The sequence below is a fragment of the Myxocyprinus asiaticus genome, chromosome 13 (genome assembly GCF_019703515.2).
Source record: "Myxocyprinus asiaticus isolate MX2 ecotype Aquarium Trade chromosome 13, UBuf_Myxa_2, whole genome shotgun sequence".
Classification (NCBI taxonomy): Eukaryota; Metazoa; Chordata; class Actinopteri; order Cypriniformes; family Catostomidae; genus Myxocyprinus; species Myxocyprinus asiaticus.
In genome coordinates this window covers 38124859-38150284 of record NC_059356.1, presented here as the reverse complement: position 1 = coordinate 38150284, position 25426 = coordinate 38124859, and the positions used below count along the sequence as shown (strand labels likewise).

Below are 25426 nucleotides of genomic sequence, written 5' to 3'. Positions count from 1 at the left end.
TACCTCTGTTACAGCAGATCTTCATCATATAATATTGAATAATCATATATGGCCTTACACTGTGGACAAGACTTACATTAAACCTATGGAAAGTTATGAAAACTGTGTGAGATTTCAGTCAGCTTTGCACACAAACAGCCACACAAAGTCTTGTGATAATTTATGTGTTTTTCAAAGCATCATGTATTCCATTCTGTACTCATTTTTAAAACCGTGATAACATTTCATTAGGTGTGTACACATGTATTTAAAGACACACACCTCACACTCAACAACTCCATGCCCGAGCATTATCCCAGAAGAGGAACTGTTCATCACTGCCCTCTCTCTGCAGCATAAACTGCTGCAAGAGAAATTCATTATGTTAAAATGACAGTAAAGCACTGGGTGGAGGTGGGGGTGGTACAGCTTTCCTGAATTACATCACTCTGGTGAGTTACAGTGTGTTTGTACACACTTCAGGGTGAACCTCACAAAAAATTATATATGTTGCATGCAAGAAAAGGCAACATAATTTTATGACCATTATAATTGTTGGTCCCACTTTATATTAGGTGTCTTAAACTACTATGTACAAACAATAAAATACATGCAATACAATGTTTTTATTTTGTAACTACAGTACACGTCTCTGTATCCTGTGCAAACAAGTTGTGCAGCTTGTGGTGGGTCCTGTATCTTCTGGAGGAGAGGGAATGGAGCCTGGATCAGCAGCTGAGGTAAAGGTACCCAACCTGGGTAACAGAGGCTGGGCACAGGGGGGTAATAATGGTGGTAAACAACAGGCTTCTCCTCTAAATCCATATCGATCCTTGTCTATAAAACAATTCATACAAACTGAGAGCTATACACCATTATATTATATTGAAATTGGACATGGAAACATTCCATTTTCAAATCAAACTGAAACATGTTTCTGTTTATTCAGTGAACTTTTAAATACATCACCTCAGGTGTGTGTGTGCAGTCAAAACTGTTGAGTACAAATATGGTCATGTTATTCATGACAACCTGATGCATCTGTGCATTCTGTATCATCATCAGTTCAACAAGTTCTAAACAAACACACCCAAAAATGTAAATTCTCTCATCATTTACCCACCCTCATGCCATCCCAGATGTGTTTTTGTCTTTCTATCTTCTGCTGAACACAAATGAAGATTTTTAGAGGAATATCTCAGCTCTGTAGGTCCTCACAATGCAAGTGAATGGCCAGCCCAGAACTTTAAAGCTCAAAAAAAGCACATAAAGGCAGCATAAAAGTAATCCACATGACTCAGAAGCGATGTGAGTGAGAAACATATCAATATTTAAGTCCTTATTTACTATAAATGTCCACCTTTGACCAGCCCTTACCAGTAGGTGGCGATATCCACGAAAGATGTGAATCGCCAAAAAACAAAAGAAGAAGAATGTGGAGATGAAAGTGAAAGTCGAGATTTACAGTAAAAAAGGTCTTAAATATTGATCTGTTTCTCACCCACACCTTTAATATCGCTTCTGAAGAAATGGATTTAAACACTGGAGTGTTATGGATTACTTTTATGCTGCCTTTATGTGCTTTTTGGACCTTCAAAGTTTTGATCATCATTCACTTGCATTGTGAGGACCAACAGAGCTGAGATATTCTTCTAAAAATCTTCATTTGTGTTCTGCAGAAGAAAGAAAGTCATACACACCTGGGATGGCATGAGGGTGAGTAAATTATCAAAGAATTGTCATTTTTTGGTGAACTATTCCTTTAAAGAGTATAAAACTTCATGATCTACTACATCTTGAATTTGTTTAAAAGAATAGTACACCCAAAAATTTAAAATTCTTTCAAAATTTGTTTACCTTTAAGCCACCCCAAACCCCAATGACATTCTTTCTTCTGTGGAACCCAAAAGATGACATTTTTAAGAATATTGTGGCTGGCCACTCTTTTCCATATAACAAAAGTGAATGGAGACTGACAAAAAACTATAAAAGTATTGGTCTAATATGGCACCTTTAGATGTGCCGAGTCAGGATTGACATCAATGACATTTGGTGACTGAAGTACCAGTGATGTTTGATGTCACTGACGTGACATCATGTTTGATTCGAGAGCTACAGCAGAAGGTAAGATTTTCAGTGAATAACAACTTACATTTCTGTTCATCGCACAAAGTAATGCAACACTTTTACAATACTTTTGTGGTGCTTCTTTTTATTTTGGAACTTGACAGCACCTATCCCCATTCAGGTTCATTGTATGGAAAAGAGTGGCTGAGATTTTGTGTTTTTGAGGGTTTGGAACAAAATGAGGTTGAGTAAATGATGACAAAATTATAATTTTTGAACCCTTTCTTAAATCTCTCTTTATTTTGTGTGGGTGTGTCTGTACACTCTGACCCTACCCTCTCTAATGTGTCCTGGATGCACCGGCGCAAAAGGTGAGGTCACAGCTTCTGTCAACTGGTGGAAAATAGTGGTCGCCTGAGGAGCCTTTGACGGACAGAAGGGTGGACTGATTAATTTATTATTCATTTGGAGACTTCATTACAGAAATACAGACACAGAGCCCAATTAAAATAAGCTTAGCAATGAAAGAAAAAAATACTTCCAACAGTCAATTTTCTACCAATAACAAACTACTATTAATTCAGACAGTTGAACAGAGATTTTACATTCAGTTTAGTATGGATCTAAACCATGTTGAACTGCAGACTGTAATACGGAAAGATTACTCACATGTTGTTGGATGATATGAATGTTTGACAGATCCTCTGGCCACTGCTGAATGTGATTTTAATTTGAGCCTGTCCTCGATTTCATCATCATCATAAGCAGCTTTGAGAATGATGACGCAGTTGCGAATGACACTCTTGCGCACTCTTGTGCAGAAGTGTTGCTATGGCACCGATACACAAACTGCCCATAAACTAAATTCATTATAAAATATTTAATGTTTGATTAATACTAAAATGTGTTGTGCATAAATTAAAAATTAAGTATTTTATTTTATGCTAGCGGGGCATTCGTAAATCATGATCAGCAAAAGCAAGCAGATAATATCGTTAACAAAGGCTACTGTTTATTTAAAGACCATGTTTACATTTAGCCTTTGATTAAATTTTTTCAGTTTCAGATTGATTTTATTCATTCTCAGTTTATATTTTTATTTGTTTCTTGAAAAGTTACGTTCCAAACAATAGGCACCAAAGTAATCCCATTCATGCAATGGCCTGTTAAGAATTTCATATTTTTCAAACCTCATGTTCATTTTATGAATATGTGAAGTTTTGTTTGTGTATAACAGGGATTATATGACATTTATAACAGGTGATTATTATCATCCACACTGCTGCTGATACCAGTATATCCATCTTTTTCCTGGGGGTCTTACTGGGGAAACGAATGTGGGTGAGACTTCCGCCAGAAGCCGTTCTATAGCATTCCCTAGCTCTGGCTGCAGTCATTTTAGACCCTGTTTACTACTGGTAATAAGACATGTTTCGGATGATCCAGTCGCAAATGGTCAGTGCTAAATATAGTTGTAAACGGGGTGCAAAATGTTTTGAGAGGTAGTCAAAAACTACATCGCATTTTAGGTTTAAAAGCACCACATCTCATCAGTTAATCACCTGCCAAACAAATGTGTAATGAATGGCTGCTGAGATGAGACGGGAGACGCTGGATCTAAATGCAGGCTTTTAATGAAGATGATAATAGTGAAACAAACTTAACATGAACTCATAAAGCAACAAACAATAACTGACAAAAAAAATGCAAAACTAGAGGGTATATATATATATATATATATATATATATATACACACACAAGGGAAAACAAGGAAATGGAAAACAGGTGCGAACAATGGGGAACAGATGGCAGTGATGAGGGCAGTGCATGATGGGAAACATAGTCCGGGGGAAACACTTCAAAATAAGAGTCCTAGGAAACATGAGGGAGACAGACTGTGACATAACCCCCCCTTTAAGGGGTGACTCCTGGCACCCCAAAGATGGCTGAGGAGGGCAGGAAGTTACAGGTGAGGAAGGGGACCTGGAAGATGACCAGGTGGCCAGGGAGGAGACCCCAGGGTAAGGATTGGGTCTGGAGGTCTGGGGGGGGCCACCTCAGGGCAGGGACTGGGTCGAGAGGTCTGGGAGGCAGCCACAGGGCTGGAATAGATTTGGGAGGCCTGGGAGGTGGCCTCAGGGCCGGGACTGTGTCAGGAGGCCTGGGAGGCGGTCTTAGGACAGGGATGGAGTCGGGAGGCCTGGGAGGTGGCCACAGGGCCAGGACTGGGTCAGGAGGCCTGCAAGGCAGCCACAGGGCCGGGACTAGGTCAGGAGGCCTGGGAGGCGGCCACAGAGCCGGGACTGGGTCAGGCGATGGAGCAGCTGGAGGAGTCTCTGGGGGAGCGGGTGGAGCAGTGGAAGACTCTGAGGGTGGAGCCAGGAGAGGCTCGTCGAAGGCAGGCGGAGCCGTGGGAGGCTCAAGGGGTGGAGCCATGGAAGGCGGAGCCATGGGAGGATCGAGGGGCGGAGCCATGGAAGGCAGAGCTGTGAAAGGCTCGACAAGAGCTGGCAGTGACTGGGAACAGACCTCCATGATTGGGAGCACTGGCAGTGACTGGGGAACGACCTCTGTGGTCGTGAGCATTGGCAGCAACTGGGGAACGACCTCTGAGGTCGTGAGCACTGGCAGCGACTGGGGAACGACCTCTGTGGTCGTGAGCACTGGCAGCGACTGGGGAACGACCTCTGTGATCATGAGCACTGGCAGCGACTGGGGAATGACATCTGTGGTCGTGAGCACTGGCAGCGACTGGGGAACGACCTCCGTGAACGACCTCCGAGGTCATGAGCACTGGCTGCGACTGAGGAATGACCTCCGTGGTCATGGTCGTGAGCACTGGCAGCGACTGGGGAACGACCTCCGTGGTCATGTGTATAGGCAAAGACTGGGGAGAAGGTGTCCTTTTCCTTCTCCTTTTCCGGACAGCTAGGAGCGTAGTCACGGGAGCGGGCTAGGCCACAGGCATTGGCTCTGGGACAATTGAGGCTACAGGTGTGGGCGCTGGCTCGTTGGCCGTGGAGAGCTTGGAGCAAGGAGCCGTGGAAGGCTTGGAGGGCTTGGAGCAAGGAGCCATGGGAGGCTTGGAGCAAGGAGCCGTGGGAGGTTTGGAGCAAGGAGCCGTGGGAGGCTTGGAGCAAGGAGCCATGGGAGGCTTGGAGCAAGGAGCCATGGAGGGCTTGGAGCAAGGAGCCATGGAAGGCTTGGAGCAAGAAGCCGTGGAAGGCTTGGAGCAAGGAGCCGTGGAGGGCTTGGAGCAAGGAGCCGTGGAGGGCTTGGAGCAAGGAGCCATGGAGGGCTTCCTGCCATAATCCACTGTGTAATGGGAACCGCAAAGTTCCAGAGCCTTCTCCACATATTCACAGAGTGTCCAGTGAGGATCAGCCGGAGGCATCAGTTCCTTCAGTGCACTATTCAGATCGGTCTGGAAGAAAACCACCAGAGAGCAGACTGGATAGTGCACTAAATTTGCTAGTTCCAAAAACTCACAGACGTGATCCTCAACTGGACGGTCCCCTTGCTTAAGAAGCAGAATTCTGACAGCCCGCTAGATCCATGTGGGTCAGTTCTTCTGAAACAAATGGTTGCTGAGATGAGATGGGAAATGATGAAGGCTTTTAATGAAGATGATATTAGTGAAACAAACTTAACATGAACTCCTAAAGCAACAAATAAGAACTGACAAAGAAATGTAAAACTAGTGGGTATATATACACACACAAGTGCTAACGAGGAAATGGAAAACAGGTGAGAACAATGGGGAACAGATGGCAGTGATGAGGGCAGTGCATGATGGGAAACGTAGTCCGGGGGAAATAAGAGTCCTAGGAAACACGAGATCCTACTACTTCATCTGAGTTTTCCTTGTAACAGAAGACTTCGCACCACGGATCCAGCATAGACTTCACCGCTGCACGTGGAGCTCTCATCTTAAGCCACCATTTTAGCTGATCATCACCACCAGCTTAGCAGGCTATCAGCAGCTATGGAAGAGGTGTTGAGCTATCTCTGTCAGCAACAACCCGCAGCTTCCACCACATCCAGGGTTCCCGCAATAGTTAACTCTGCCACTTTTTTTCAGCCTTCTGCCTCATCTTCCCCCATGCCCCAACCGATCACCCACAACCCACGTCTGGCCCTACCTGACAAATTTGACGGTTCCCCTGGCCAGTGTAGCGGTTTCCCCCCCTTAATGTTTCATCTATATCATGCAACAACCACAAACCTTCCCCACCAAGGATTCCATGGTAGCATTTATCACGTCACTATTGTCTGGAAGAGCTTTGGAGTGGCCTACTGCTGTGTGGGACCGTGATACTGAGTTTGTTCATCCCTAGAAGTTTTTAAATCTCACTTCCGTTTTCACTCATCATGAGGGGAGCAAAGATGTGGAAGATCTTCTACTCAACTTTCGCCAAGGTAAATCATCTGCTGCAGATTATGCACTCTCATTTCTTACCCTGGCAGCACAGAGTGGTTGGCCAGATGCTCCTCTTAAAACAGGGGACTGAACTGTAACCTTCAAGCCAAATTGGCTAGCTGAGAAGACAACCTCTCTCTCGAACAATACATCCTGCTGTCCATACGGATTGAAAACATTATCAGAACCCACACTTCAGATTCCCGCTCCCTCAATTCTGCTTCCTTCCCTAACTACACAGATGTTCTCCCCCGGGTGTCCAGAGCTCAGAGGGGTGTGGACCCACTGGATAATCTGTGGCCTCAGTGGAGTAGGAACATAGGTCTAACAGTGTGAGTTTCATGTTCCCACCATCTCGTTCTTAGGGTATGTACTGAGTACCGACGGAGCTATGTGGACAACAACAAAATCCAAGCAGTGGTGAACTGGCCTCTTCCTTGCACGATTAAGGACCTTGCAACGCTTCCTGGGGTTCTCTAACTTCTACAGAAGCTTCATTCTCAACTTTAGCGCAGTTGCGGCACCTCTCATCTCACTTCTCCGAGGCTCTCCGCGAGTACTGTCCTGGACCCCAGTGGCCTTCCAGGTGTTCAGTGAACTCCAGTCCTGTTTCACCAGCGCTCCCATCCTAAAACATCCAGACTCAACGCAGCCCATCGTGGTTGAAGTTTATGCCTCCGATTCAGGTATTGGGGCCGTACTTTCCCAGAGGCATGGTTCCCCCCACAAACTGTATACCTGTACATTCTTCTCTAGAAAACTCACTCCAGCAGAACAAAATTATGATGTGGGGAACTGAGTACTGCTAGCTATGAAAGCAGCCCTCAAGGAGTGGCATCACTGGATTGAAGGGTATCAGTATCCCTTTGTGGTGTACACTGACCACCGCAACCTGGAGTACATTCAGTGTGCCAAGAGACTAACCCCTCAGCAAGCCCATTGTGCTCTTCTCTTTTCCTGCTGCAACTTCTCAGTCACCTGCTGTCCCGGCTCTAAGAACGGGAAGGCTGATGCCCTCTCCAGGCTCCACACCTCTTCTCCCCAGGAGGGAAGACCCCCTACCATTCTCACCCCTTCCCTTGTGGTCGCTCCAGTTCAGTGGGACATCGTGGGTGAGATCCAACCATTGCAGCAGCTTGAACCTCCTCCAGATGCCTGCCCCAGAAGGCAAGACCTATGTTCCTACTCCACTGAGGCTGCAGATTATCCAATGGGTCCACACCTCTCTGAAATTTGGACACCCGGGGGAGAACAGAGTGACTCAGCTGCTAAGGAACACATTCTGATGGCCCTCACTCAATTCTGATCTTGCTATCTTTGTCAAAGGTTGCTCAGTATGTGCCCAGTCCAAGTCCACCAAGAGTCCTGCCAGCTGGTCTCCTACTCCTTTTGCCCATTCCTCATTTACGTTGGTCCCACATTGCGGTAGAATTCCTTATGGATCTACCCTTGTCCCAAGGTAACACTACTATTTTGGTGGTTGTTGACTGATTTTCTAAAGCTTGTCATCTCATCCATCTTAAGAAATTACCATCCATTATGGAAACTGCCGAGGCCATCTTCAATCAAGTATTTCGTTACTACGAACTCCCGGAAGTCAATGTATCAGACCGTGGACCTCAGTTCATTTCCCAGGACTGGAGGGCATTTTGCATGCAGTTGAACAACAACGTCAGTCTTACTTCTGGTTACCACCCTCAATCCAATGGCCAAAAGGATTGACTAAACCAAGAAGTAGGCTGCTTCTTGCATTCCTTTTGCTGTACAAACCAACATTAAAGGTGCCAATTCCTCCCCTGGGACGAATATGCTCAGAACTCCATCCGTAATGCTTCCACTGGCATCACCCCGTTCCAATGCGTTCTTGGATTCCAACCTACCCTCTTTCCCTGGTCAGATGAGCCCTCCTATGTTCCTGCAGTAGACAGTTGGATGAGGAGAAGCAATCCGGTTTGGGAATCCACCCATGTCCACCTACTAAGAGCCATTTGATGTAAGAAGATCTATGCCAACTGCCGCAGGAGACCCTTCCCCCAACTACGTCCAGGTCAGAGGGTTTGGCTCTCTACTCGATTTCCGGCTTCGTCTCCCCTGCAAGAAATTCAGTTCCAAGTACATGGGTCCATTCAAAATCATCCACCAGATTAACCCAGTCACCTACAAGCTCCTCTTACCTTCTAATTATCGCATCTCTCCCACTTTCCATGTGTCCCTTTTAAAAAATGGTGTTTGGAGACAATCGGGGGGTCACCAAGGAACCTGCTTCTCCTCCTTCCTTGGACATTGATGGTCAGGAGGCTTACCAGATCCACACCCTCCTGGACTCCTGTCAGAAAGGTCAGTGAATTTTCTACTTAGTGGACTGGTAGGGTTACGGCCCAGAGGAGCTTTTTTGGATCCCAGCTGACGACATTTTGGATCCCTCCTATATCGCAAAGTTTCACCAAAACCACTGCAACAGACCTGGCCCCAGATCTCGTGAGACCCCCTAAATGCCCTCGGGGGCGTCCTAAGGGGGGGAAAACTGTTATATCTACATCAAACTGACCACTTCCTCCAACCACCACATGAGATCTCTCTCACCTGAATTCTGAGATGCCACCTCATCACGTTCCCGTTTCCAGTTTAGGTCATTACTTCTGTTTACTGAATATATACCTCTGCCAGTTCTCTCAGTCTTCGCAAAGATTTGTTTAACCTAGTTAGCATTTCTTGGCGTTCTCTATTTTCTGTGGACTACTTGTTTGCCTGTTTCTTCGTGTTTGCCCGCTCTGCCTTCTGTTTTGGATTTGTTTACTGTGTTCTGATCATCTGGTTATCACCTTTGCCTTCTTCTGACTCTGATATTGTTTGTCCCCATTAAAAACTCTGCAAATGGATCCTACTAATTTGTATGAGTTTTCCTTGTTACAATAGTGATTTCTTGTGGCATTTGTTAGTTTTCTCAGATCTAAAAACCAATGAATTCTGTGCAGGAAAATGCAGTTATTTATTAACTTATCATGGACTGCTAAAATTGATTTTTATTTGTACTCAGTTACCAATATGTGCAATCATGCTCTTACAAAAAATCTAAAGTTCTGACAAACTTACCGCAAATTTCCCACTCATTATTTTCACATGCAAATTAGCTCGCGATTCGGCGCAAAGTGGTAAGCCTGCAGCACCTTTGGCGACAATGGAGAGTTTCTTCTGACAACCCCCGGACCAACACTGAAACACAATCAAGGGGATCCAACCCAAGCTAAATAATCAAGGAGAAGCACAACCCCCCCCCCCCCCCCATATGATGTTCTTATTGAGCTCCAACAGCCCCTGAGACAAAGTGATACTGGCAAAACTAAATCATATTTAAAATACAAAAGTGACTGCAGTGCATTTGTATTGCATCATGTTAATGAACATTCACTCGAAATGAGGATGATTGACACTATATTCATAATGTACACATACTAGCATTTTATGTGTCTCTGTAAAATAACAGATCAATACACTGTGTCCTCATTAGGCAAACACTGAAAATCAGTGGGCACAAACTTGTTTTATTTATTAGACTGTGAACAGCAAACTGTACTCTTCATCAATGAATCCTCAGAATTATTATAACTCAGACTTTAAGAAAAGAGAAAGAGGGAGAAGATTAGAGGGATGATGGAGATCGTAAGAGAAAGGTCAGAGCCGCTGGTTCCAGTGGAGGTGAATGAGACAAATCCAGGCTGGTCGCTGTTTATCTGAGCGTTGATCCAAGACTGGTATTGAGATACTCGGGTGTACACACCAGGAATATTGGGCAGTGCACAGTCTCGACCAAAACTCACAATGCCTGACTGAATCCACTGCAAGCCCTGCTTGTTGACCATTGGTCCTCCAGAGTCTCCCTGCACAGAAACCATGTAGTATTTAAATCTCACCCAATTTACAATAAGCAACTGTACATGACTGATGATGATGATGTATATTACCTGACACGAGTCTTTCCCTCCCTGAGTTAGTCCAGCGCACACCATGTTGCTGGTAATGATACCTTTATAGGCAGTGTTACAATCACTGCTGCTAACAATTGGTATTTGCACCTCCTGCAGTGTGTTGGGAAGTGTGGTGTCTATGATATAAATTAGTGGAAAAAGTCATAGTTAGTGGTGCTTTCAAATCATCAATATTACTATTGCCCTGAACAAACCCCTAACCTTAAGTATTAAAATTTGACATGTAACTTTTATTTTAATTCAGTAAACATCAACATTGTACAATTTGTATGATTAGAAACGTGTTACAACATGAATGATACCTCAAATTTTGCATCTTGGTGTGCTATTACTTTTCTAAGTGACTGGACAATTTTCACCTAGTGTACTAGGGTAGGGGGTGTGCTATATCGTCTATTCCAGGATCCACCACTGCTTAAATCAAATATTTTTGCAAGAAATGTAAAAAGTATTCATTTTAAAATTGAGTCGCATATTGTGGCTGTTAAATAGATTAAGCATGGGAAGTAAGCAGCCAAACGTGGGCAGTAAGCAGTTTTAATAGGAAAGCACCACCAAATCTATTTTTTAAACAATAATATTAAAAAATATTGCACTATGACACTAGCCAATGTTTCAAAGTATTTGACTGATTTTCAAATAATGCTGACTTACCTGCAAAATTGAGTTTGCCCCATCCAGTAATCCAGCTCTTAGTACCAGCAGCAAAAGTACTATCCGAAGCAGCCAGGCAGACTGGTTGAATGTAATCAGTAAAAGTCACTGAAGAGGAGAGCCGGAGTAGTGCTATGTCATTGTTTTGGGTAGATGAGCCATAGTTAGGGTGGTTGATGACTTGTCTCACTGTCCTGGATACCTCATTTGGGTTTGAGCCTTTTTGGAGCTGACGTCCCAAGTAAATTTTAATGTTGCTTGCAAGGTTGCTGTAAATAGAAAAAGTCAGACTTAATTCCCATATTATCGATCTACAGCTATGTATACAATATGTTGCCTTTGACAATTAAAATTATTATTCACCCAAAATGTTAAGTTCTCTCATTATTTTATCATCCTTATGTTGCTCCAAACCTGTATGACTTTCTTTCTTCTGTGGAACAAATATTAGATATACAACTCGTGTGCTATATTCACAGTCTTCTGAAGCCATAGGATAGCTTTGTGTAAGAAACAGGGCCCTGGACAGACAGGGGGCCCAGCAGAACCCCAGAGTCTTTTCCTGCATGAATTTGTTATAAATGGCCACTTCACACTGATTAGCTAAAATGAAGACTGCTCTTAGTCTTACTTGTTAATAAAAGATGATCTAGTGTGTGGGATACCCTTTAAGACGTTCAGCTGTTTATCCCAAAAGCGCTTTTTAAGCATTAAATGTGCTACCCATTTGTACAGTGTGGCGTGAGTTCCATAACAGATCCACCTAGATATACACACTTATTCCTATGTCTTCAGCTTGCATGGTAGCTCACCTGTTAGAGTGCTAAACTCTGGGCTTGACAGCTGTGGCTTGAATCCAGCCAAAAACGCACGAAAGTGAAAGTGGCATAAAAGCGACACAAATTGACATGGTTGCTTCAGTTAATGTGTGTTTTCTTTTTTTTTTTTTTTTGTTTTTTTTTTTTTTTGCATTTTAAAACTTTATCGGTTAGGGTTAGGTGTTGGTTAAGGGTAAGGATATTTCTTTTTTTAAACTCTCATTTGTCTTTTCGGGCACAACTGGTTAGGTTTAGTGTAAAGTTTTAGGTAAGGGATGTATGTTTTACTTATTAAAACCTCCATCTAAAATTCACCTTAAAAATCTTGTCTGATTACAGCCTAATTTCGCTCAGTTTTGGCACCCCATGCTGGACATTTCATTTGAAATCTGCAGCCAAACATGTAATGAAGCACGTAATTCCAGTTGTGCAGAAATGCTCACGTAAATTCCATGAGACCAGGCTGTATATTCCCCAACTCTGCAAATTATTAAATAATAGAACACCTGTTTTTTAGAACTCCCACTTACTATGCAAAGTCATTTTTAACTGAAAATGTTAACTCTATCGAGATAACATCAAATATACAACATATCAGGGATATTTAAACTAATATGACCATGATGGAAATTTTACAACTCAGTCCATCAGGTATTTGCAGCGAAACCTCTGTTTGTTTCCTGTAAAGCTGGCACTTGCGTGTCAATGGCAAAAGGTCAGAAAATACAATGAACAAGAACACTGGTGAGGGAAGAAACAAGCCATGTCTCTATTTATAAATTATCCATACTAAATATTATGTGACAAGAACAAAACTTCAGCCCAAGGAAAGTTTGTCATAAAAATTAGATCATTAGGGAAGTAGGCGACACCTGGGCACAGTAGGAGGACTGAAAATTGTGAAGTATAGTATAAAAATGATTTTTAATGGCATCTGATCTTTTCTGTTTTTATTTTATGTTGTATTTTATTTTATGGCTATTATTAAATGTATTTATGTTACTATTCATTAAATGTATTAAATACATTAAATATATTTAATGAATACATTTATTAATTAATAAATGTTATTAGTGTAATTGTTATTATTGGTTTGATAGTAACATTGTAAAAAAATATTACCTCATTAAGTAGCTTCAATGTAGCTAGCTACTTTTTGATAGTAGGTTGTAGTGTAGCTAACTACTTTTTCAAAAGGGTATCTTGACTGCAGCTTAACTATTTAAATTATGAGTAGCTTGTAGCTTGTCAAACTACAGTTTCAAAGTAGCTTCCCCAACACTTGTAACAGGTGTGATTTGACAGAAATGTTATAGATTCATATTAAAACTAAAGGGGAAGAAGTCTAGTTGCAGTGCTTTACGAACTCACTGGAGGGAAAGATTATCAGTGAACTATTACTTTAGTTTAGGTCTGTTTCTCACACAAAGCTATTGTATGGCTTCAGAAGACTTGGAATATAGCACACCAGTTAAATGGACTTCTGTTATGGAGTTACTTTTCTGTGTAATACTTTTAGGTGAAATATATACAGTAGATATATATATGTACACTGGCAGCCAAAAATTAGGAATAATGTACAGATTTTGCTGTTTCGGAAAGAAATTGGTACTTTAATTCACCAAAGTGTCATTCAACTGATCACAAAGGATAGTCAGGACATTACTGATGTAAAAAAACAGCACCACCACTATTTGAAAAAAGTCATTTTTGGTCAAATCTAGACAGGCCCCATTTCCTGCAGCCATCACTCCAACACCTTTTCCTTGAGTAATCATGCTAAATTGATAATTTGGTACTAGAAAATCACTTGCCATTATATCAAACACTGCTGAAAGCTATTTGGTTTGTTAAATGAAGCTTAACATTGTCTTTGTGTTTGTTTTTGAATTGCCACAGTATGCAATAGGCTGGCATGTCTTAAGGTCAATATTAGGTCAAAAATGGCAAAAAAAAGGAACAGCTTTCTCTAGAAACTCATCAGTCAATCATTGTTTTGAGGAATGAAGGCTATACAATTCTTGAAATTGCCAAAAAACTGAAGAGTTCATACAAAGGTGTACACTACAGTCTTCAAAGACAAAGGACAACTGGCTCTAACAAGGACAGAAAAGATGTGAAAGGTCAGACTAACAAGAGGATAAGTACATCAGAGTCTCTAGTTTGAGAAATAGACGCTTTACATGTCCTCAGCTGACAGCTTCATTGAATTCTACCCGCTCAACACCAGTTTCATGAACAACAGTAAAGAGAAGACTCAGGGGTGCAGGCCTTATAGGAAGAATTGCAAAGAAAAAGCCACTTTTGAAACAGAAAAACAAAAAGAAAAGGTTAGAGTGGGCAAAGAAACACAGACATTGGACAACAGATCATTGGAAAAGAGTGTTATGGATCTTAACCCAATTGAGCTTTTGTGGGATCAGCTACACTATAAGGTGCGTGAGAAGTGACAAGACAGCCACATCTATGGCAAGTGCTACAGGAAGCATGGGGTGAAATGTCACTTGAGTATCTGGACAAACTGACAGCTAGAATGCCAAGGATCTGCAAAGCTGTCACTGCTGCATGAGGAGGTTTTTTTGATGAGAACTATTTGAAGTAGTTTAAGTTCTGAACATTTTTTTTTAATTGTAATAATTTTTCACATTATTTTTTTGTGATTAACATTTGTATTGATTTTTTCAAAGCAAACAAATCATATATACAATAAATCAACATTAACTCCCGCTACTACCCCTCACCAATCAAGAACCCCACCCGACCCCAAACGAACATCCCAGTGGTCTCGCCTAAGTACACACTTATACAGAGAATAAAATAATAATAATAATAATAATGAATAAATAAAAGAAATATATAATAAAAAAAAATATATATATATATATATACACACACACACACACACACACACACACCCATATACATATATATGTATATACGCATACACACATATACATACACATTCTCATACACATATAGACATACACATATAATAAACATACAACTCTAAACTATATTCCTCTCTCCACAGACCTACTCCGAGAGCCCCCCAAAAACATCAAATATTTACCCCATTTCCCATTAAAAGTATTCCATATCCCCAGCCTTCTACATAATACCTCTTTGAAGGCTGCCACCATTCCCATCTCCTCGCACCACTCCCGAATTGAGGGTGCTCCCACCGACTTCCAATCCCTTAAAACAATCTGCCTGCCTATCATCACACTGGTGAGGACCCAAACTTTTATGTATTTATTGCCTACGTTGATGACCGCCCCATCACCCAAGACACAGAGTCTGGGGCAAAACGAAATCCGAATGCCCAACACGTCACATACAAAACTCTGTACCTTCAACCAAAATTCCTGAATCTCAGCACACCACCAAAAAACATGGGCCATGTCTCCATCCTCCGATTAGCAATGCCAGCAGGTGGGTGTGTCTTTAAGACCAAGCCTATACAGACTAGAGGGAATAGAATCTATGTAGAATCTTGAATTGTGTAAGTTGCACCCTTGTATCTGTAGATGCAGTCTTGATGTTTTTTAGAATCCTAGCCCACACTCCATCCTCCAATACCAAATTATAATCTTTCTCCCATTATCTCTTGATAGAGGTTAAAGCTCCATCCCCCAGACTCTGAACTAGCAGGGAGTAATACACTGATGCCTCATGACCTTTTCCAAAAGCAGTATTCACCTCTCCCAAAGTATCTGCTGCTTTAGGGGGGTGTATGCTACTCCCAAAAATAGAACAGAGCAGGTGGCGCAAATGTAAATACCTAAAAAACTGAGATCTGGGAATCCCTAAATGTTGAATTTTGGAATACAATTCATTTTAATAACATTAACCTTCCCAATCATCAATAAATGTAATGAAGCCCACCTGTCCACAACGTTCGAAAATCTTTTTATTATAGGGTCAAAATTAACTCTAACTAAATCAGACAAATTTGCTGGGAATAAAATACCCAAATACTTGATGCCCTGTTTGGGCCACTGGAAGGTACCCGGCTGGAAGGCCTCTACTGGACAGTACGCTGTCAGATCCTAAGCTTCGTATTTAGCCCAATTGACTTTGTATCCTGAGAATTTGGAAAAGGAATTAATAATTCTGTGGAGGCAAGGCATAGATCTAGTAGGGTCAGAGACAAATAATAAAATATCATCTGCGTAAAGCAGAAGCTTATGCGCCATACCTCCAGCAATGACCCCTGGAAAATCATCCTCCTTTCTTATCGCGGCTGCTAATGGTTCCAGGGCAAGACAGAACAATAATGGGGAAAGAGGGCAACTCTGCCGAGTGCCCCTATTCAGAGTAAAATAATCTGAAGTTAATCCATTTGTTTATACCGCTGCTACAAGGTGTCTATAAAGTAACTTAATCCAGACAATAAATGTACTCCTGAACCCATATATTTACAAAATCTTAAAAAGATAATCCCATTCTACAATATCAAAAGCCTTTTCGGCATCAAGTGAGATGGCAGCAACCAGAGACTGATCATTCGCTACTGACCACATGATATCAATGAAATGCCTAATATTATCAGAAGAGCTACGACTCCGAATAAACCCCACTTGATCTATATGTATAAGAGATGTCATAACTTTACTTAATCGGTTAGCCAAAATATTTGCCAAAATGTTTACATCTAGCTGGATCAGGGAAATTGGACGGTAACTTTTACACTCGCTTGGATCTTTGTCCTTTTTAAGAATCAGACTGATCCGGGCTTGTGTCGTGGTTGGAGAAAGCTTTCCATTCTTTAATGATTCTGTATAAACTTCTAACAAAAGTGGAGCCAATTCTGTAGCATAAGATCTAAAAAATTCAGCAGCAAAACCATCTGGCCCCGGAGCCTTGCCTGTAGGTAACCTTAATTACCTCGTCAAGCTCCTCCAACGTTATCTCAGAATCCAGAGAACTGTTTTGCTCATTCGTCAATTTAGGGAGTTCTAATGGTTCCACAAATTTTCTAATATCTTCATCAGTAGACGAAGACAAAAGGTCTATGTATGCCAACGATAACCCCCACGACAAATTTGCCATCGGATTTCTCAAGTCCGGTGCTTCTGCACATATTTTGTGAGGCACAATTACATAACAGAAAATACTTTGTAAAACAGACCCCAGCCAACATGCAGAATAAACACAAAGAACTTGTAGATTCATTCACAGAACTGTCTCGAAGGTGTGCTCCTCCACAAAACAACTTCCAGCTGATATAAAGCCGTTCAGTTTCCTCGGACAAACAAACAAGTGTTCAGTAAGTTCAGCTGTTTATGAGTGCAGCAGATGACGTAATCATTCTAATGTCCCTTAAAAATACTCCACAAAAACAAACTCCAGCCAACAGGAGGCACAAGCACAAAGAACGAACAGATTCATCCACAACTGTCCCGAAGCAGTGTTATTCCAAAAAAACAAACTCCAGCCGCTAGGTGGAACCAGCACAAAAAGAAACAAAATAGGCATCCCAGTTCCTCGGATGATCAAGAGTCAAATTCACTCGGAGGCCGCGTAGAAAAAAAAAACACCATGACTTACTCAGTCTGTCAAATTTATAAAGGACATCCTTTATGTGAGCATGTAGATATTTTGAGGTCATCCATAGTGACCATTCTCAATCTGGTCATGAACTTAAGAGTAAAAGCGATCTTCCGTCAATACAAAAGTTTCTTGAAGGAGTCATGCCACAAAACAAACTCCAGCCGCTAGGCGGAGGCAACGCAAAAAGAAACAAAAATGGCGCCCAGCTTCCTTAGATAGTCGAGTCTCTTAACAGTGAGTCAGTCCACTCATATAAGAAACGCCCAATGGTTTTACTCGCCCATAGTTTCTATGTAGGCCAGTGCCTTTTTGGGCCATAAAAATACTTTGCTGCCGTCCTTGGTGGCTATTCTCAGTTTGGCCGGAAACATCAGTGCAAAAGCGATCTTCTGTTGATGTAAGAGTTTCTTACATTCCTTGAACCGATTGCATTTCTCTCTTGTAGAATTCGCAAAATCTGGGAACAAGAAAATACTGTGAATCTTCCAAGAAAGCTTTCCTTTGCTCCTTGCCTGGCACAACATGAGATCTTTATCGGATGATCTCAGAAATTTGGCCAGAATTGATCGGGGCCTGTCTCCCTCAGCAGATCTGCGAGCAGGGATTCTGTGAGCTCACTCGATTTCCAGTTTATGGCTTGTTATGTCGAGCAGACTCTGGAAGAGCTTGTCCAGGAATTTCTCCATATCTCTGCCTTCTTCATGCTCAGGAATTCCAACAATCCTTATGTTATTCCTTCAGCTCATATTTTCGAGATATTCCAGTTTTTCCAAAAAGTGTTGCAGGTCTATTTTGGACGCGGGTAATTAGCGGATAATTCCCTTTCCGATGATTCCAAATAATCGATCCGTTTTACAACTTCTGCCACTCTTGTAACCAACTCAGAGATTTTTGTTTCCATCGCTGTAATCAATCGACGTATTACAGCGAGATCCTCCAAGTCAGCAACAACCTTCATCAGCATCACCGAGATGTTGGACAGTTGACACTGAATATCTTCTCCCGACGTGCCGTCCAAATCGAGTCCCCAGCTCGCAGGCCCGTCAGAGGTTTCAGCTATAGCACGTAAGTGTCTTTTAATGTCTCCAGAATCTGAGGATTTTGACTTCTTTGCCATGTTTACCTCAAAGAGCAAATATGTAACTGGGTGTATCGAATCTCACCGGATTATAACATGAAAATAATAAAAAAAACTAGCAAAGTGCGCAGAGCTTGTCGCTCACACATTTTCCTCTCGCAAGGCATCACGTGACCTCAATTTTTCACGTTATTAATGTCCTGACTATACATTGTGATCAGTTGAATGCCACTTTGTTGAATAAAAGTACCAATTTATTTCCATAAGAGCAAAAATCTGTACATTATTCCAAACTTTTGGCTGCCAATGTGTGTGTGTGTTTGTATGTATGTATATATATATATATATATATATATATATATATATATATATATATATATATATATATATATATATACACTCTGATATTGTGTAGGTCCCCCTCGTGCTGCCAAAACAGCCCAATCCTCATCTCAGAATAGCATTCTGAGATGCTATTCTTCTCACCACAATTGTACAGAGCGGTTATCCGAGTTACCGTAGACGGTGTCAGTTCGAACCAGTCTGACATTCTCTGTTGACCTCTTTCATTAACAAGACATTTCCGTCCGCAGAACTGCTGCTCACTGGAAGTTTTTTGTTTTTGGCACCGTTCAGAGTAACTTCTAGGACTGTTGTGCGTGAAAATTCCAGGAGATCAGCAGTTACAAAAATACTCAAACCAGCCCGACTGGCACTAACAATCATCCATGCAATTATCTAATCAGCCAATCATGTGGCAGTAATGCAGTGTATAAAATCATGCAGATATAGTTCAGGAGCTTCAGTTAATGTTCACATCAACCATCAGAATGGGGAAAAAATGTGATCTCAGTGATTTAGACCGTGGCATGATTGTTGGTGCCAGACGGGCTGGTTTGAGTATTTCTGTAACTGCTGATTTCCTGGGATTTTCACACACAACAGTCTCTAGAATTTTCTCAGAATGGTGCCAAAAAAAAAAAAAAAAAACATCCAGTGAGCGGCAGTTCTGCGGATGGAAATGCCATGTTGATGAGAGAGGTCAACAAATAATGGCCAGACTGGTTCAAACTAACAAAGTCTACAGTAACTCAAATAACCATTCTGTACAACTGTGGTGAGAAGGATATAATCTCTATTGCTATTCTGAGATGTGGGTTGTATATATATATACAGTATACTGTATCTATAGCTATATATCTATATATACTGTATATATATTATCATCTTTGGAGGGTAACAGACACTGTGTCACTATGGTAACTATGTCACTGTATGGAAAAGAGCGGCATGAAGATTCTTAAAAAATTATTCTTTTGTGTTGCACAGAAAAATAACAGCATTTAAAAATGACATGAGGGTAAGTATGTCTTCATTTTTGGATGAAGAATTCCTTTAACTTTCATTTAAGCTTTGGTCACTTCTTACGTCTGGAAGCAGTGAGCTGCAGATAAAACCCAGTCCTTATTGATTAGACTCCCACCACAGAAATGGCTTCCAGTGGTGATTCTGTGAATGCTTACTTGCCAAGGCCAAGACCCCGCAAGTGCACTTTGCCCTCCAACAATCCTGGTGTTGAGGGGGGCTTTGCCACACACTAATGAGAGAAAAGAAGACGTGGGAATTCCTAGCTGAAATGACTCAAAATTGAACCTATTTACTTTTGAGTTATATGGACTACTTTTATGATACTTTTAGGGTGCTTTTTATGTCCTATTTGGAGCTTAGCTGTATATATCAATATCCATTTCCTTGTATGGAAACTCAGACACTCAAACGTTTTGTTTTTCACAGATGAAAGAAAATAAGAGTTGGAACAACATAGAGGTAACTGCCGTAAATTATGGGATTGTTTTTATTATTCTTCTAATTCACATTCCTGGTTTTATTGTGACGATTGATCAATCCACATTATTCCAAAGAACAACAATATTTGTCTTCATAATCTCTCATTAAAATGTAAAAAATCCAAAAATCCTTGTTTTTCAAATTCTCCCCTGCAACCACCTGACATACAGAGAACCCATTTCACAAGCCAATCATTTTCTGTTAGATAAAAGGAAATCCTGCACTACATATTTTTTTCTCATTGAATATCCTGATTCACCAGGAAATATGGTGCACATGTTTTAAATACTAAAGTAAAATGGGTTGGGAATGCAGTAACACTTTACAATAAGGTTAACGTTAAAGGTGCTGTAAGTGATTTTTTTATAGAATGACACACAGAAATCTCCACCTGTCTTTGTGACAGCTCTCTGAAAACAAACAAAAGCACTCGTCTCAAACAAAAATGATTATTTTTTAGCCAAATATCATATTCTTCATTTAGCCAATTAGAACAATGTAAGGTGCTTTCTGCCTGTCAATCATTGCATGCGTTCATTCATAGAGCAGCCAATATCCACCTTTTTCCTGAACGCAGAACTGTTCCGATTGGCCTTTTAAATTTTTGGTCTCCAGTGTTTTCACTCACATCGGTGTATATTCTTAGCGGGTAATGTGATGTTTAAAGTATTACATTTATAAAAATTGTCAAAAAAACATATGCTGATACTTCCCAGAGTTGAGATGACCGTTTGTATGGACAGAGTCTCACCTGACTGTGTAGATGACATGAAGTGATGGTCTAAGGTAAGTTATGTTGATATCATGAACTACTTTGAGTTGTTATGACAGCCAACAACTGCACAAGTTGAGCCGGAAAATCATTTTTATTCCAAGTAACACATAAATGGTTATCGTTCTCGGTCTGGGTCACTCGTTTTGGTATTTTTTACACTGAGTTTCGAGACCAGAAACAAAAAACAGTCAATTCGAATCATCATGGCGCCACCCAGTGGTTGTTCAGGAAAACTGTGGAAATGGGAATCAGGAAGCTGAGAGTGTAGTAGTTGAAGCGGATCATTCATGTCAAACTGCATTTTTGGCTTTATAAGCACTCTGTTGTTAGTTTGTAGTACAAGAATGCTATTTCTCTACCATTGCCATTGCAACTTTGACAACACTGAGATAACATGTTGCTACTCTCCTGCTCCATCTTTGATTACAACGGTCTCAGTGGTACATTGTCATCTTTGGAGTGCGGGGTTTTGGAAAGAGGGGGCATGGCTAATTCAGTGACTAAGTCTACTGGAAGTAGGAATTGTAGGGATACAATTACTATAGGCCAATGCTTGAATGGGGAAAGACTGACATCTTAAAATATATTTCAGAACGGCAGTTTAATCTGACAACAATAGTATCAAAATTGGGCTTCTTTAGCTCAGGTCACACAAAAAAACATTATTTTTCAGGCTGGTCCAGCTAATACGTGTGTGAATTCTCAATAAAAAGTGATAAGCGATGTCTCTTTTAAAAAGGTGTTTGGTTCTTTTAACTGTAGGGCGCAACTTCCATTCCAACAGTCACTATACTCAATGTTATGATTTCTGCCACTGATAAGTAAACAGCACTTTTAACATTAGTTAATGCAGTGGGTATCATGAATTAATGATGAGCATTGCACATTTAGAGCATTGATTAAGGGAATATTCCAGGTTCAATACAAGTTAAGCTCAATCGACAGCATTTGTGGCATAAAGTTGATTATTTTAAAAAATAAAATAAAATTTGACATGTCCCTCCTTCAAAAAAAGCAAAAATCAAGGTTACAGTGTGACACTTGAAATGGAAGTGAATGGGGCCAATTTTTGGAGGGTTTAAAGGCAGAAATGTGAAGATTATAATTTTATTAAAGCACTAACATTATTATTATTATTATTTAAACTGGTATGTACTATTTGGCCAAAAGTATGTGGACACCCCTTTCTAATAAACTAGTTTGGCTATCCCAGTCATTTCTGTGAGGACACATCTTATTGCTATACTGCAATGACATTCTAGAGAATTGTGTGCTTTCAACTTGAAACAGTTTGGGGATTGCCTTTCCTAGCATGACAATGCCCCTGTACACAAAACAAGATTCATATAGAAACTGTTTTCTGAGTCTGGTCTGCACAAAGCCCAGGCCTAAACCCCAATGATCACCTTTGTAATGGATTTTGATTTTGCCATGCTTTTTCAACTAACTGTTCAACTAAACACAAGAGCATCAGTGAGGTCAGAGCAACACAGTTGTCTAGAATGGCACTGTATTGTGTAACATTAAGATTTGTTTTCAGTGAAATTACTGGAATGGCCAATCCTGTTTGGAAGGGGGAGTCCACATACTTTTGGTCATATGGTGGATGTAGAAATTAATATCAACAAAGATTAATAAATGTAGTAACACTTTACAATATTCTATTTGTTAACATTAGTTAACTACATGAGTAAACATAAAATAAGACTGAACTATGCAGTTACAGCATTCATTAGTCTTGGTTGATGTTAATTTGAACATATAACTACTAATAAATTTTTAATCGTAAATGTTGAATATGTAAACATTCATTAATGTACTAACAATGAACAATGGTATACAGTATTTCAAAATTAATTTTAACCAAAATTAATAAATGCGGTAACACTTTACAATAAGGTTGTATTTGTTAACATTGGTTAACTACTGTAGTTAACATGAGCTAAGAATGAACAATACTTACTTTTATAACATTTGTTAATCTTGGTTAAAATACATTTCAAAGTATACTAATTCATTTTTTAACATTAAAAGTTGCATATGTTAATATGGGTTAATATATTATGATTGAACTAACATGAACTAACAATGAACAATTGTATATTTAGAAACTAACATTAACCAAGATTAGTAAATGCTGTAAGTATGATTTTTTATGGTTTGTTCATGATACTTACTGCATTGACTAATGTTAACAAATGGAACTTTATTGAAAAGTGTTACCTTAAATGTTGTAAAAATATTGTTCATTCTTAGTTCAGGTTAACTGTAACATTAAGTAATGTTAACATTTTACCACTTTTAAACTATATGTAAAACATTATGAATGGAACATTAATAGTGTTGCAACTTACCATCTAATTGACAGAGAGAGCCTGTATTGGGAGAAGAAAAAAAAGGATTAACAAATAATTAGACTCGATTCTTCATTTAAGTTTAAAAGATCTGTGTCCATAGACCAATTTTCTTTTATTTTTTGAGAGCTTTTGTGGCTCAGACACAATTGATCAGCACAATGAGAACAAAGCAGATCCAGACACTCACAGAGCTGATAAACTGGTTTCAGCAGCCTGCAATCATTGTTTCACCTTTTACATCAACATTGTTAAGAACATACCATTGACTCAGCAGAGCTCTTATGACATAGAAAAAAATGTCTTCACATCAAATGAGTGTGGTTTTGGGATAAGAACCTAAATATCCTACTTGTTAAAATGCGAATGTTAAAATATGAAATTAAAAATAGCAGGAGATTGTCAGTCATTTGCGTTTTAGAGTTTAGCTAAACTGAATTCCATTTCATACATTTTAACTTTATTTTTAACTCCCCTAAAAATAATTCAGCACTTTTTTCATTTGAAATTATTAATATTTATTATTAATATTTAACTAATATTTCACTTTTAATAACAATTTTAAATATATTTTATTCGATTTAGACCTTGATAGCTATTCAACAATCAAGCTAAGAAAAATAAAATTATTTTCATAACCAATTCCAATTTCTTTAAAAAACTGTTGATATTTATTTATGACTATTCTGCATTTATACTAATACAGCAACATTCATTTTAGATATTACTATGCGTGTATATAGTCGCCTTCGGCTTGCTCGCTGGGGTTATAAATACAATTATTATTTAATTACTTATTTTTAAACACAATTCACAATCGTATTTTATCAAACTACACAATGATGACTAAGACATTATAGATATTACAGTTTTATCTTCTGTTAATGCCTGATCTTCTGTAAAGCTGCTTTGAAACGATGTGTGTTGTGAAAGGTGCTATACAAATAAAAATGACTTGACTTGACTATTACAAAGAACAGACCTTAATAAAATTACTTTGATTGTCTTGTCAGTTATTAAACAATTTTAACAAATAAATAAAATAAAAAACATAAGGTTACTAAACATCAATGCTTTCATTGTTATAGAGTCTCCATAAACAGCAAGCAAATTTTAGATCTGACTTTTAATGGTTAGCTTACCTGCTATGTTGAGAAATAAGGCCCCAGCAACACGCAGAGCAATGCGAAATGCCATTGTTATGTTTCACTCTGTGTTCTTCTGACTGCTGTTTCCTTTTCATAGAAGTCTTTATTGACACATAAAATAGGTTCTACCGCCTTCATTACAACTTCATTTGCCCCCACCCCAGGACTAAGTGTAACTCTGACATGCCTTGTTTGTTTTTTCTTTTGTTTTTTTACTTCTAACCCGCTGTCAGTATTTTTAGAACACACCTGCTCACCTTTACATCTACATACCTGTAATACCTGTACAAGATTTAATCTCTAGTTCCTCTAAACTGGATAACAAAATGTCCCTTTAACCCCTTTCATACACAGTCCTATGTCCTTGCTTATTAACACAGACACTAAAACCACTCTAAATGATGATTTAATGTCTTTGCATTCTATAACAAAAATTACAAGGAAGCGACTTAGACTAAGAGCAGTAGACAAAAAGATAGCACAAACATCCTTTTCATGCAAATTATTTCACAAAAACAAGTTTGTAAGGTTTCAAATTCTAAAACAAAATCATGTAATGCTAAATTTTTAAGTGTGGCTTAAAGGTGCAATAAGTAAGTTTTTTGCTAATTAAACATTTTTTATACATAAAGACATGAATAGCATCTTTTAGAAATATGTTGAAATAATGTACACTCACATGAGATGAAGACTCCAGTCATATCCGAAACCTAACAAAAGCTGTTTAATTTTAAATGGAGCTGGT

General features: G+C 39.8%; 2 protein-coding genes across 3 annotated transcripts; both read right to left on the bottom strand.

The window, feature by feature from the left end:
- Positions 1 to 155: 155 nt before the first annotated feature.
- On the bottom strand, positions 156 to 2511 carry LOC127450545 (proline-rich protein 29-like). Its single transcript, XM_051714769.1, has 2 exons — positions 2382 to 2511; positions 156 to 1055 (listed from the first exon to the last, which is right to left on the bottom strand). The coding sequence occupies exons 1-2, from the start codon at positions 2509 to 2511 to the stop codon at positions 925 to 927; spliced, it is 261 nt and encodes an 86-aa protein (XP_051570729.1). The 3' UTR covers positions 156 to 924.
- A 7336-nt stretch (positions 2512 to 9847) lies between these two features.
- On the bottom strand, positions 9848 to 24837 carry LOC127450527 (trypsin-like). 2 transcript variants are annotated; one of them, XM_051714744.1, is made up of 6 exons: positions 24676 to 24830; positions 23534 to 23554; positions 19985 to 20153; positions 11108 to 11376; positions 10430 to 10569; positions 9868 to 10345 (listed from the first exon to the last, which is right to left on the bottom strand). In XM_051714744.1, the coding sequence occupies exons 1-6, from the start codon at positions 24728 to 24730 to the stop codon at positions 10082 to 10084; spliced, it is 918 nt and encodes a 305-aa protein (XP_051570704.1). In that variant the 5' UTR covers positions 24731 to 24830; the 3' UTR covers positions 9868 to 10081. The 2 variants fall into 2 exon arrangements, with proteins under 2 accessions (XP_051570705.1, XP_051570704.1); XM_051714745.1 differs by lacking the exon at positions 19985 to 20153 and having other exon boundaries at positions 9848 to 10345; positions 24676 to 24837.
- Between the last annotated feature and the right edge of the window lie 589 nt (positions 24838 to 25426).